The following is a 13,854-nucleotide window of genomic DNA, read 5'->3' on the forward strand; positions in this document are numbered from 1 at the left end:
TGCAGTGGTCAGGAAAGAAAGGTAGATGGACACATGCACGCATCTCTCTATATGTATAGATTTATATATGCACATATATGTAGATAAACACATATATACATGCGTGCATATGCACACAGAGAAATGCAGAAAGGGAGGGAGAGAGGCAAACAGGCAGAGAGAGAAAGGAAATGATACGATAAAGGCATAAAATATTAAGAGATGAATCTAGGTGAAGGGTACATATGGTGTTCTTGATTGTAATTTGCTGTATTCTCATGTTTGTTTAGTTTCCAAACACAAAGTTGTTTTTTGAAAGTCTAACCTTTCATTCACCTTTAACTAATGCAGCATAACAGTCAAGCACTTTCAATGAGGGCTTTCTGAATCACTGTTTTCCATAACAATCTGAAAAGGGAAATGTACTCACCTATTGTTTGGATGATAGCATTCTGCACAATCTTCTCATCACTGTCTTTGGAACTTGTGTTTAAGTTGGCATTACCTGTAGAGCCTCCCTGTAAATCATTTGCTTCAAATTCAACACTGAGACGCAGATGCTTCAACAGGGTGTTGAAGACTTCCAGCACTGTGGGTCCTGCAAATGAACCCTGATGTGAGCGAGTACATTCTTCCAGCATCATAGACTCAAAGCCAATACTCATGTTTCTCAACAGAGACATCTAGATATTTTCTAAGTAGCTGGCAATACTTCGTAATTTACGAACTAACCATTCATTAAAAAAGTAAATGAGAAATCCCTAAGTAAGAAAGTCTTCTAGCTATTCCAGCAAACATCTACTGGGCATCTCGGAACAACTGGCTGTTGGAATCTTTGGTACAAACACAGAAAACGTGCGTAGTCTTATAAAAGTTACCAAAAACCTTCCATCTATCTAATCTTGTCTACTCAAAATAATGCATATTGTGATAAACTGCTGGGTCAGAATCCACAGAATTATGATAATACAGCCCGCTGTGGCATAAGAAATTTATTTTCCATCTTTTATGGCTAAAGAAGAAAGAATTTTGCCTCAATTATTAGAGTGAAGCTAGCCAATTTACCCAACTTGGATAAACTACATTTACTCTCTGCTTTTAATTCTGTGAACACTCTGTGTGTTTCTGTCAATGCATCCATCACAATACAATCTAATCAGTGCTTTTTACTTCTGCCTTCTACTCTAGATTATAACCTTCTCCAGGACAGGCAGCCTCGTGTAAATCCTTCTCTGAATGTACTGAACCTAACACACAGTTCCTCACACGTAAGAGACATCAGTAGTGAGATGGCTCAATCAATGCATCATCTGTGATTCAATTCATATTAATATGTCAAATGAAGTAGCTCTCCAAAAAATAACCTGTTTCCATCTCTTTGAGGTAAATTATGAGTAATGATGAGTCCATATACAAAATGTCCACTCTCATTTGACACTGAGTGAACATTACAATATTTCAGTAGGTAATACATAGTTTCACTTTGATTCTGAAGCAAAGAAAACATAACTAGATTTTCCTAACTTCAGAAATTTTATGAGGGACCCTTTCAGCCTTCTAAGCACCCGAGTGAAAAATCATGATGTCTGACCTGTCCCTTCTCCGTGTTACCCACAGTCAGTCAGTTAATCAAATCCTGCTGACTTCACATTCCCACTTTCACGGCTGCCATCAAGGTCAGCACCATATAACATTATCTCTGATGAAGATTATAGTAAACCTTTAAAGCGTGTTAGTCAACTGAAGAGTTATACCCATGATCTGGCCACAACCTGAACCTGAAGCCATGTCCCTGGCTTCCTCCACACACCACCACACGTCCCAGTCAAATGGGCTACATAATGCTTTGCTCCTGCTAATCCATTTTCCCCCTTCTCTGGACCTTGGCTTTCTTATGATACTTGATCAAAATCTGCCTTATATTATGGCATCAGGGAGAGTTGTCTAACTCAGTAAACTATAAGTTTCTTGTTTATCTGTACCCCTCCCAAACGTTTAGCATATAACTGGTTTCAAAATCTTTACTGGAAAAGAGGAAGGCAAGGAGAGACTGATTTGGAGAAAATGTTTAACTGTACATTAAAGAGGCCTGACAATAGTCATGGAAACCCAAAATTTCAAGAGAAATTATAGCACATTCAAAAATGTTAGAAATATTTTCAAATTGTCCCACACAGTGCTATACCTGCTGGAAAAAATATTCTGTAAAAGATTAATTTTTTTTTTTTTTTGGGCTGGCACTTACCTATGGAACCTTTAGCAGCAATGGCAACAGCCTCTAATAGAACCTGAATAATACCTGCTCGAACCCGTGGAGAATCTTTTTTACAAGCATCAAGGTGTCCGAGAATCTCCTGGATTACATGGTGAGAATACTGAGCCTAAGAGAAACAAACTAGTGTAAAAATATATGAACGATTATATACATCCTGGAATTCATAAAAATGACAAGTCATGTGACACTAAAACATCCAATTACAGGAGACTGGTACTTAAGTCATGGAACAATATATAGCCATTAAAAACCATTCTTCTTAAGAATAATAAGGATCATGGGAAACACTCATGATATCCTGAGGGGAAAAAAGCAAGTTGTAAAATGTGTGCTGTGCTAAGTCGCTCAGTCATGTCCGACTGCTTGCAATCCCATGGACTGTCTGTGGGGATTCTCCAGGCAAGAATACTGGAGTGGGTTGTCATGCCCTGCTCCAGGGGATCTTCCCAACCCAGAAATCGAACCCAGGTCTCCCGCATTGGAGACGGATTCTTTACCATCTGAGCCACCAGCCACCAGGGAAGCCCAGTTGTAAAATACTATGTTAAATAAAATTCAATCTGTTTTTTTAAGAAAGTATATAAGACTAGATATATATGTCTAAATGTTAACACTAGCCATCTCTGAGAAGGAGATTTATGAGAAAATTTTTATTCTCATAATAAATATTATCCTGATTGTATCAGGATAGCCTTATAAAATAGAAATTCCCATCCTGGTGGGTACTAACACGCTATTTTCAAAGAATGGACTTCATAAAATTTATAGTGAATGTAAAGCTTCTTCTAAAGCAATGCTGTGGACCAGAATAACTTCTTAAACACTTAATCAACAAATATTTATTGATTCCTTCGTTTCTTCAACTTTAGCATTTACTCCTTGCAAAAAACAATTTCATCTGGTAACTGAATCTGAATAAGGAAGGCAAATGAAGAAATACAAGGCTATGAAGACTAGGGGAAGAGTCTTAATTATGTCTACAGATTAACAGATCAACTTCTCACCTTCTAAACTATAATTAAAAGATCTTAAAAGTTCTCATCAGAAGAAAAAAAATGTGTTGCTATGTGAAGTGATGGATCTTGAGAAAACTTACTATGAGAATTATTTTGCAACACATACATTTATCAATCATGTTGTACACCTTAAACTTATATAACATTATATGTCAATTATTTTCAATAAACTGGGAAAATTTAAAAAAAATTATCCTTCCACATATAAACCAGCTTTATACTAGCTACCAAAAGTATTGAAAACTTACATTATGCTAGTCTATAATTAGTATTTTATTCAGACACAAAGTTTTAGAATAGGATGAACAGAATTCAAATCCTGACTTTCTTACCTATGTGCCCCTGAGTGAGGTACCTGATCTCTCTAAAGGTCAGTTTTCTGATCTATAACATGGGGATAACAACATCTACTTCATGGAAAAGGAAATGGCAACCCAATCCAGTATTCTTGCCTGGAAAATTCCACGGACAGAAGAGCCTGGCGGGATACAGTCCATGTGGTCGCAAAGAGTCAGACACAACTGAGAGACTAACACTTTCATACTTCACGTTCACTTCATAAAATAAGGAGGATTGAATGAAATGAAACATGTAAGGTTATTAGCATAGTCAGAGGCATGGCCAGCACTTGATAAATGTCAGCTTCTATCTTAGTATAAAAATGAGGCATTCAGTGCATGCACTAAGATTTTCTTTTCAGAAACAAGGAAAGTAAAGCTCAGAGAGGCTAAACAATTTGTCTAAGTTCTATGCAACTAGCAAACAGCCTATCTAGGATGCAAATCCTGTTATGACCGGTACTAAAAGCTGTGCTGCTTCTTACAACCTTATCTCCTTTAAATTAATGATGACTTTTTAGGGTATTAAAAATGTAGATGTTAAAAAAAACGTTTAAAAAAAGACCTAAAATTCCAAATGAATTAAGAGCTAGCTGAGTCTGCCCAAGTTTTTCTGTAGTAGATGACAGTGCCTCATCAAGGTTCTATGAAGACCAGTGGAGTTAATATATTAATACATGCACTATCACATAGCAAATACCCTATAAATGTATCAGTCACATGCTGCTATAATAATCAATTCTGATACTAGTTTATCAGAAAAACACAAGTACACAATAATGTGTTTAATAAATGCACAATAATGGTTATCATCATAAAATCATTTAGTTATTTTTATTAGATATCTTTTCATCTTGGCAAATAAGAATATAAGTATAAATAAAAATAAATGAGACAAAGAACTAAATTAAGACTATGTCTTATCTCCTATAGTGTTTTCTATCTCTGAGGACATTCTTACTGACAGAGAACCAAAATTACTTATATATTTTTTGAAGTCGCTCAGTTGTGCCCGACTCTTTACGACCCCATGGACAGTAGTAGCCTGCACCAAGCTCCTCCGTCCATGGGATTTTCCAGGCAAGAGTACTGGAGTGGGCTGCCATTTCCTTCTCCAGGGAATCTTCCCAACCCAGGGATTGAACCCAGGTCTCCCGCATTGTAGGCAGACACTTTACCATTTGTGCCACCAGGGAAGTCCTATATAATATATAATCCTTATATATATATATACTTACATAATCCTTTATATACTTATATAATATATTCAATCCTTACCTGAATGGAATACATTATAATTTTAAAGCAGTGAACTGCAAACTCATTGGGATCCCATAGTTTGTGATGATCCAAATGCCTGTAATTAATAGTAAGAAAATTACTTTACGAATTCCTTATTTTTATTATACTTTCTCCTCTAGAGCCATCAACAATATGCAAAGCTTAACAATCCAAAGAATATTATCTACAAGAGAAGCAGAGTTTCCATTTCAAGAACTATGATATTTATTTCCCTTTATTGGCAGATCCTTTCTTAAAACAACAATAAAAGCTACTATATATGTGTGATTTTTAACACCTACATGAGCTGGCAAGTAAGAAAAGTCCCTCAGTCTAGACTCCACAAGAAGGTGGAATCTGAAGAAGTATACCCTGAAGCCAGCAGCTATCTTAGGTACATCTTCAGATCTCCAGTAGTTGACAGCTAATGGTTTAATGGGATAAACAGAAAACTAGAGACAAAGCTTAGGGTCCACCTGGGAAAGATGGCTATCAGATCAGAAATACATGTATCAATCCAAGACCATTAAATCAATCCAAGTCACCTTCAGTGAATGTGTGGAAATGTTTCATGTAGAAGCTGTCTGTGTTGGCCTTGACTCTGAGAGGAACCACAAAAAGCCAAAGTCTCTCTGGAAAGTCCTTCTCCGCACCCAGAGAGTAGTTTGACAGAATTCCTAAGTATCTATGTGGTTGAAAAAAACTGAACCTAAGGTTGTAGTTCAAAGTGGTTCCTGGATAACACTGCACCCATGTCTTCAGCAGAAGCAAAATAAAGCCTTTTATGGACTGCACATCATTAATCCAAGCCTCATATCCACAAGGAAAGTGACAACGAATATGGGCTCAAAATTCAAATTCATAGAACACACAAGGTAAAAGGCCACTATGAATGTCCATGATCTCTCAAATTTTTAAGGGACTAGAACAAGTTTTTAAGGACTTTTATTTATGGCTGTATTCTCCCTAAATGCCTGGTATCTTATTTGCAGAGGGCATTTAACATTTAAATAACTAATTAACTAGCCAATATGTAATTAACTATTTAACATTTAATTAGATTAACTAACACATGATCAGGATGTAAATCCATCAAGTTATACATAGAGAAAAATATAGCCCATTTTCGAGTTACTCAAGCAATCCATTATAGTTAACATGATAACGTCTTTCTTCTACCAACAGCTCTCTGGATTTTTAAGGCATTATAGACTACCTCTTAGTTAATAACAGGATTAAGATAAAAACGTGCAGAAGGGCATGGCAACCCACTTCAGGATTCTTGCCTGGAGAATCCCCATGGACAGAGGAGCCTGGTGTGCTACAGTCCATGGGGCAGCAAAGGGTTGGACACAACTGAACGACTAAGCACAAGCGCAAGATAAAAACTAGAATTCTGATATTAAATCAGCAGGTCTAGACATTAAAAATAAATCTGCCCTTAGTTATATCTGACATAATTTGATTAGCTTTCAGCAGCATTTTCATAAGCCCAGAGAATCTTTAAATAGTAAACATCATTTTTTGGTGGTGGTAGCAGTAAGGGGGAATCTCTTTGAAAATATAAGAACTCTCTGATTCTTAATTTGTGGTTTATAGATTCTTGTAACTAAAGATAAACTTTGCACCAAAATATTTTTCCTAAAAAAAAAAAAGACTTCTGGATATTACATTTAGACTACTTTAAACATGCTATAAAGATGGAATCAGGAAGGGGAAGAACAAGGCAAATGATTTTTAAAAAGACTAACAAAAATATCCAGAAATTAAACAGAATATTATATAGGTCTATATGTGACAACTGAGTTAGAGGCTTGACAAGAGCCTCCATGTCTATGTGGAGAAACTCAAAGCTTATAAATGTGTTTTGCTTGGAGGGCAGCATATAAGTACCAACAAGATATTTAATATTCCTGTGATTAGTCACTCAGTATACAATAAAGTTTACTCAGAGAACAGAATGTAATTTAAGGCAGCCCAGTCACACAAAAAAGAAAGCAAAGGAAGAGAAGCCAAATATGAGGAACTGACCAGAAGTTAATAAAATAAGATACGTCACACTGGGATACTCTGCTTTAATATTTTAGTGGGGATATGCATTCCAAGGTGTGAACAGAAATCCCAGCAAAACAATGCACATGACACCAAGAGCATGACTGCATTTCCTACTTAAGAGGGAAAAGCGGGGAAGCGGTTGAACCAGTGCTCAAAGGGACACTGTCTGACTCAATCCCGTACTCTTCCCACACCTCTACACTGGCTCCGTGAGTAACTCTCTCATACAAGTAAGAGCATTTCAAATAAACTCAAACAGAATGCATACAGCACAGTCAGATGCAACCAGGAAAACGCCAGCGACTTACGCAAAAACTGGTCTCACAGCGTTATTCATATTCCCAAAGCTCGCCCGGCCCAGCAGTTCTCTGAAGCAGTTTTCAGCCAGCACAGAGGGATTCTCTTCTTTGTCTGCTGCTGAAGGAGAAGGAGGAGGGCCTATGCGACTGGGAAAAAAAGAGAAATGAAGACAAACAAACCAATGCAAGACTTCTGACACCAGTTCTAACAGTTAAACAGAAAAGATTTGACTTCTTGGAATTTCTAGCATGACATTTTCTTTCTACCTAAAATAACTTTAGAGCTTAAATTTACTTCCATGAATTCAACACCTTGAAACTGATCATATAATCTTTCAAAACGGGAGAACTAAATTCAGTTGTACTAACTTGTTTCTAACTAATAGAATATATTTTCCAAAGGCAAAATACTCAACAGTTGCCATGTTGTAAAGTTCCTACATCTCTGCATTTAGAGCACAGTCTCAGTGAGAAAAAGGTACCCAAAGATCACCCAGTTTCACTGTAAGAGAGCAAAAATAAAATGAAGTAGAAAATTATGACACAGGGTAAATAAAAGCTCACTAGAACACCTGTACATCTCCTCAGTAGACACAATTTGTTCATATTTTAACACTTTATTTCATGTACAATAATAACAAAGAAAAGCATATCTGTGGCACTGGGATAAAACCATGAGAAAATACAATTTCTCAAAATCTGTCAACCAATTTAACTTAATCCCGTTCCTCAAGAGCCATAATCATGGGCAATCAGTTCTCAACCAGCTAGGTACCTTCAGAAAAACTAACCTCAGCCACAATGCCAAAACCAGGAAAAATACAGAAGATGCTAAAATATATCAAGTCTCACACTTTAGGTTTCCAAAGCCCCAGACAGTCACATTTAAGAAATCTAGTGTAAATATTTTCTGTAATTGCTATAAATTTCAATAAACATATGAAGTGCCTACAGAGTTACCAATTTCATCTTTTCACTTCTACACCATGTTTACTTTGGCATTGCACACATAATCATCAAAACTACAAATAAAGTTAAACTTTTAGAACTACAGAATTAAATATCTTTTAAATTTGATTCAGACTTTCCCTCTTTAAACTACAAGAAAAGGGAGATCAGGAAATAGGCCAAACTGGAAAACACTGCTTCTAAAACTTGGTTGTATAGTACCTCTGTGTAAGGCAACAGAAATCTGCCAGGAAAGCATGCTATGGCATCTGAAAAAGGAGAATAACCACAGACTCCTAAGTGCAACAGGTTACCGGTGTATGGGGAGCAGAGGGGTCAGCATATGCCCCAAAAAAATATTCCATGCCAAAATATCTTAGAATAAATAAGAAATAGTCTAGTATTTATGTTGAAAAAGCATAGAGAGTAAATAGTAGCTGCTTGACTCCCTATGAAAAAGCACCTTGGATCTCTAAATAATAGAAGTTCAGTTTATAATCTCTATTTCTTACACTTGCAGCTTAAATGGTACTAATTCAAATTGCAATCTAGACTGCCCAATAATAAGCAGCAAGTGATGATTTATTCTAAAAGAAATAAAGCCTTAAGTGTCTGAGTAAGAATCTGTGGTCTACTCAGCCTAATGTGGTGACTAAAGATGGTAATTTTTTCAGAAAGGACATATATTTAAACTCACTCAAGTTTAGGAGACTACTATATACATAATACTAAAGATGAAACATTCTTATCCAAACAAGCAAGCACACATACACCCATACAAAATAACACAGCCCCACCCTACCATCTTTATTCAATACCTGTCAGCCTCTTCTATCTTTTGCATGTTGAACAGCAAGGATGGAACAATTTTATCCATATGCTGAGGCTCCCAAATGGTAGCCCGAAGTTCATCATTTACTGTTTTACGAACCACACCTTGAATACCTCTGATTCCAGCGATTCGGATTCTATAAAAAAAGAAAAAAAAAAAAAAATTCAGTCATGAAAAAAGTTATTTAAATAAGTTTGTTAGCTTAGTTAAGGGAATAGATGTTAAATAAATACTGTTATCTCAAGTCACTAAAACAAAAAAAAAAACTTAAGAAGTGTAAGAAATTAAAATCTCAAAAATCTAAGATGGACAGAGATATGGCAGTTCCAAAAGAAACTGACTTTTAATATCATCTTTTTGTAATCAGCATTTAAAGTTAAAAAGGACTGTAAAATATAGGGTTAGTCTATGTGTCAGTTTTCAATAAAATAATCTAATCAAAAGAAATAGATTCTCCTATATTCTCTCACATAAAGCATACCAAAATTTTCTCAGGTCAGTCTTCCAAGGCAATAGAAATAAAAGCAAAGATAAACAAATGGGACCTAATCAAACTTGCAAGCTTTTGCACAGCAAAGAAAACCATAAATAAAACAAAACGACAACCTACAGACTGGGAGGAAATATTTGCAAACGATATAACTGACAAGGGCTTAATTCCCAAAATCTACTAACAGCTTATACAACTCAATAATGAAAAAACAAACAACTCAATCAACAGATGAGCAGGCCTAAATAAACTTTTTCTCCAAAGAAGACACAGAGATGGTCGACAAGCACATGACAAGATGCTCATTATCGCTAATTATTAGAGAAATGCAAATCAAAACTACGAGGTACCACCTCACACCGGCCAGAATGGCCATCATTAAAAAGTACACAAATAACTAACGCTGGAGAGGGTGTGGAGGAAAGAGAGGCCTCCTAATACTGTTGGTGGGAATGTAAATGGTGTGGCAGCTATGGAAAACTCTATGGAGGCTCCTCAAAAAACTAAAAACAGGGTTGCCATAAGATCCAGCAATCCTACTTCTGAGCATATATCTAGAGAAAAATACAATCTGAAAAGATACATGCACCCTGATGTTCACTGCAGCAGAATGTGCAATAGCCAAGCCATGGAAACAGCCTGAATGCTGTTTGGGTGCTCACTGACAAGATGCAACATAGATATATACATAAATATATAAAACACACACACATACACACAATGGAATGTTACTCAACCATAAAGAAGAATGAAATAACAGTATCTGCAGCAACATGGCTGGACCTAGAGATTACATACTAAGTAAGTCAGAAAGAGAAAGACAAATACCATGTTATCACTTACGAGAGGAATCCAAAATATGACACAAATGAACTCATCTATGAAACAGAAACAAACCCGCAGATAGAAAGAACAGAACGTGTGACTGCCAAGAGGGATGGGGGTAGAATGGACCATGAATCTGGGATTAGCAGATGCAAACTATTATACACAGAATGAATAAACAAGGTCCTTCTATACAGCACAGGGAACTATACTCAAGATCCTGTAATAAAACCATCACAGAAAAGAATATGAAAAATTATATATGTGTAACTGAATCACTGTGCTATATTGCAGAAATTAATACACTGTAAATCAACTATACTTCAATAAAGTTTAAAAAAGAATTAGATTTTTCTGAGATGATAATAATTCAAACTAATGAGGATCAGATTCTCTCCCAGTTCTTGCCCAGAAGTCTGAGCAGCTGAGTGACAACAGGATTTTACTGTCCTGAACACCCTTAATGTGTCCTCAGCCTGCCCCTTCATGGCTTCTCCCTGAGAACCTCTCCCCTCCGAGTCCACCTTGATGGAGGACTAGGCTGGTTCCTTTAGAGGGATGACATGTGAGCTAACAAAATGGAATGCGGATGATCCAAGCCATGTACACACTACACGTCTGTGTGTCCTGACACAGACACATTATAGTATGTAGACAGGTAACATTTTGAGAGAAAGCTGCCCTCTCCTCCCTTCTCAATTCAAAGGCCTCAAGTTCCTCCAGCTCTTCCTCATTCTTCTTTAAAAATAAAATCTAATCTATCGGTCCAAGGATGGGAAGAAAAGTAACCAGAAAACAGCATATAAAATCTGAGGAAAGAACAAGCTCACAAGCAGAGCTAAGCTGGTAGCCCACCTTCCCTGAAACACCTTCATTCTGACCAAATGTGACTATTATTTACCCTCCTTTTTAGCTGCCAGACTTTCCTGGTGGCTCAGACGGTAAAAGCATCTGCCTACAATGCAGGAGACCCAGGTTCGATCCCTAGGTTGGGAAGATCCCCTGGAGAAGGAAATGGCAACCCACTCCAGTATTCTTGCCTGGAAAATTCCATGGACAGATGAGCCTGGTAGGCTACAGTCCATGGGGTCGCAAAGAGTCGGATATGACAGAGTGACTTCACTTTCACTTAGCTACTACCTGAAATATTCACTATTAGAAGTTTACTCAGCTTACCCAGGACTGTTTCCAAAAGCTATAAAATAGGTTTAGAGACTGGAGGATGAGGGGAAGTGGGTGACACTGCTTCACAAGCCCACAGGGAAATAACGCACGCCTACAGGAGTAGCGGGTGGAGAATGGGATGTGGCAGTAATACGGCACTAAACAGGTGAGGAAGTGAACATGCAGACAAGACAAATTCTGCCTCGTACGAAGCTGGATCTGTTCATGCTGTTCTCTTAGAACAAAGTCTTGAGAGATTCTTCTATAACCACAAAGGGATAAGCCTAAGTTTACTACAAAGTTACTATGTGCCAAGTCAAATATTTTATGAAAATCTTAAAGTATCAGTCCGATTTCCTACTGGCCATGACCTCTAATTTTATTTGATAGTGTATTGCTAAAAATAAAGGGATTTCTAATAATAAAACAAAGCCATGAACATATTCCATAAAAAGTGAAAGAGAAAGTGTTAGTTGCTCAGTTGTGTCCAACTCTTTGCAACCCCATGGTCTATGGCCTGCCAGGCTCCTCTAACCATGGATTCTCCAGGAAAGAATACTGGAGTGGGTAGCCATTTCCTTTTCCAGAGGATTTTCTTGGCCCAGGGATTGACCCAGGTCTCCTGCACTGCAGGCGTCTTCTTTACCATCTGAGCCACCAGGGAATGAGATATGAGAAGAAAATAAAGCTTGACTGGGGGTGGAATGGAGGCGTTGATATTTAATAAATAAAAGGTGGCCAAGGGAGGATTCTCATGGTAAGATGACACCTGAGCAGAAGTCTGAACAATGTGAGGTAAGCAGCCATAAGGAAGGTATCTGGGGAGTTGTTCTAAGCCAGGAGGCCACTCAGTCCAAAGGCTCTGGGCAGAAGTGTCCCTGATGTGCTCACACAAGCGAGGAGACCTAGGCGCTGGATCAGCGTGAAAGGGGGAAGAAATGACAGGATGACAGGATCTAATATCGATGAGGGGAGCATTAAAGGGGCATTCTGGGCTGCAGCGGAGACTGCATTTTATTCTGATCCAGTTAGGAAACCACTCTCAACTTTGCTGCTTCAGTCAGTTCTTCTAAAAGCAATGAAAAGCTGGACTTTAGGAATAAAGCATACATTTCCCATCTTCTTTGGGAATCATTATGTAAGATATAAACACAGTATTCATCAATAAATTACTCCATGACTATAAACTATAAAACAATACATACTCTGTTCGTGTTTCTGGATCACTATGATAGGAGTGACACATGGCACTGAAGCGAGATACAAAAAAGTCGTAACGTCTATGATACGACGGTGTGTCTTCTTCAATATTTGCAAATTTGACAAACTAAAAAGAATGACAGTAAAGTGTATTATCACCTTGTTCAAAGTGTAGAAAAAATATTTATTTTCATTCATTATTTGTTACATCGACAAGAAATATCCAAATAAAGAGCAAATGAGATATGAAATATCATAAATGTCACATACATATGAAAGGAATTTTTTAATAACAAACTTCACAAAATCAAGAATATAGCATTGTGAGTGTTAACTATAACTTTCTGACGCAGTTTCTTTGGAGTGAGTGAGTGCTTGCTTTGAAGCTCTTCTGCATTTCCCGGATGCTGGCAATGTTTTCGTGATAACCACAGACAGTTCCAAACCTTCAGGAGTTCTATTTCTTAAATCATAGGTAGGACATCTTGACAGCTGTTGTATAACACATGAATGAATATTTATACAAACAAGATGGGATAAGAAAAAGGGCCCTAAGCTGAAGAAAACATCACCAACACAGTAGAGAAGAAAAAGACTCATACAGTAAAATTTATTCTACCTCTTTTTAAAAGATTAAAAAAGAGAGAGAGATATGCATATGTTTAGGAAATTTTAAATATCCTACAAGAGTCACAAACCCAACCATATGATCCCTTAATAGGCATCCTTTTTTTCTTATTTGCTTTCTCATTTATTTGGTGACTTACTGCTTCTAAAATAGCCTAAAGATGTCCTGGGAACAAAATGAAAGTAAGCATAAACTTGAAAAAATAAAAGTATGATACTAAAAGTATTTTAAATTAATTTAGCCAGAGCCAAGTCATCTGTTTTAAATAATTTCATATGACTCATATGATTTAGAAAAAGGCCACAAATAACACACCTGGGGGTTCCATCCCTGGTCTGGGAAGATTCCACATGTGACAGGGCAACTGAGTCCGTGCACCCAACTCCAGAGCCTGTGCCCCGCAGTGAGACGCCACAGCAATGAGAGGCCTGCACAGCAGCTAGAGTCCCCACTTAAGGCAAGCAGAGGAAGCCCACATGCAGCAACAAAGACCCAGCACAGCCAAAAAAACAAAAAGTACAAAG

The 13,854-nt window shown here is 37.3% G+C and overlaps 1 protein-coding gene across 1 annotated transcript in view; it reads right to left on the reverse strand.

Annotated features, from left to right (window-relative positions):
* EFR3A (EFR3 homolog A) overlaps positions 1-13,854 on the reverse strand; it is a 79,886-nt gene that overhangs the window by 31,997 nt on the left and 34,035 nt on the right. The window contains exons 5-10 of the mRNA XM_052651761.1: positions 12,708-12,829; positions 9,010-9,159; positions 7,253-7,390; positions 4,887-4,965; positions 2,225-2,360; positions 410-577 (exon numbers count right to left, since the gene is read on the reverse strand). Of these exons, the coding sequence (XP_052507721.1) occupies positions 410-577; positions 2,225-2,360; positions 4,887-4,965; positions 7,253-7,390; positions 9,010-9,159; positions 12,708-12,829 (793 nt within the window). The remainder of the gene's footprint in view (positions 1-409; positions 578-2,224; positions 2,361-4,886; positions 4,966-7,252; positions 7,391-9,009; positions 9,160-12,707; positions 12,830-13,854) is intronic.

The sequence above is a fragment of the Budorcas taxicolor genome, chromosome 14 (assembly GCF_023091745.1).
Source record: "Budorcas taxicolor isolate Tak-1 chromosome 14, Takin1.1, whole genome shotgun sequence".
Lineage (NCBI taxonomy): Eukaryota > Metazoa > Chordata > Mammalia > Artiodactyla > Bovidae > Budorcas > Budorcas taxicolor.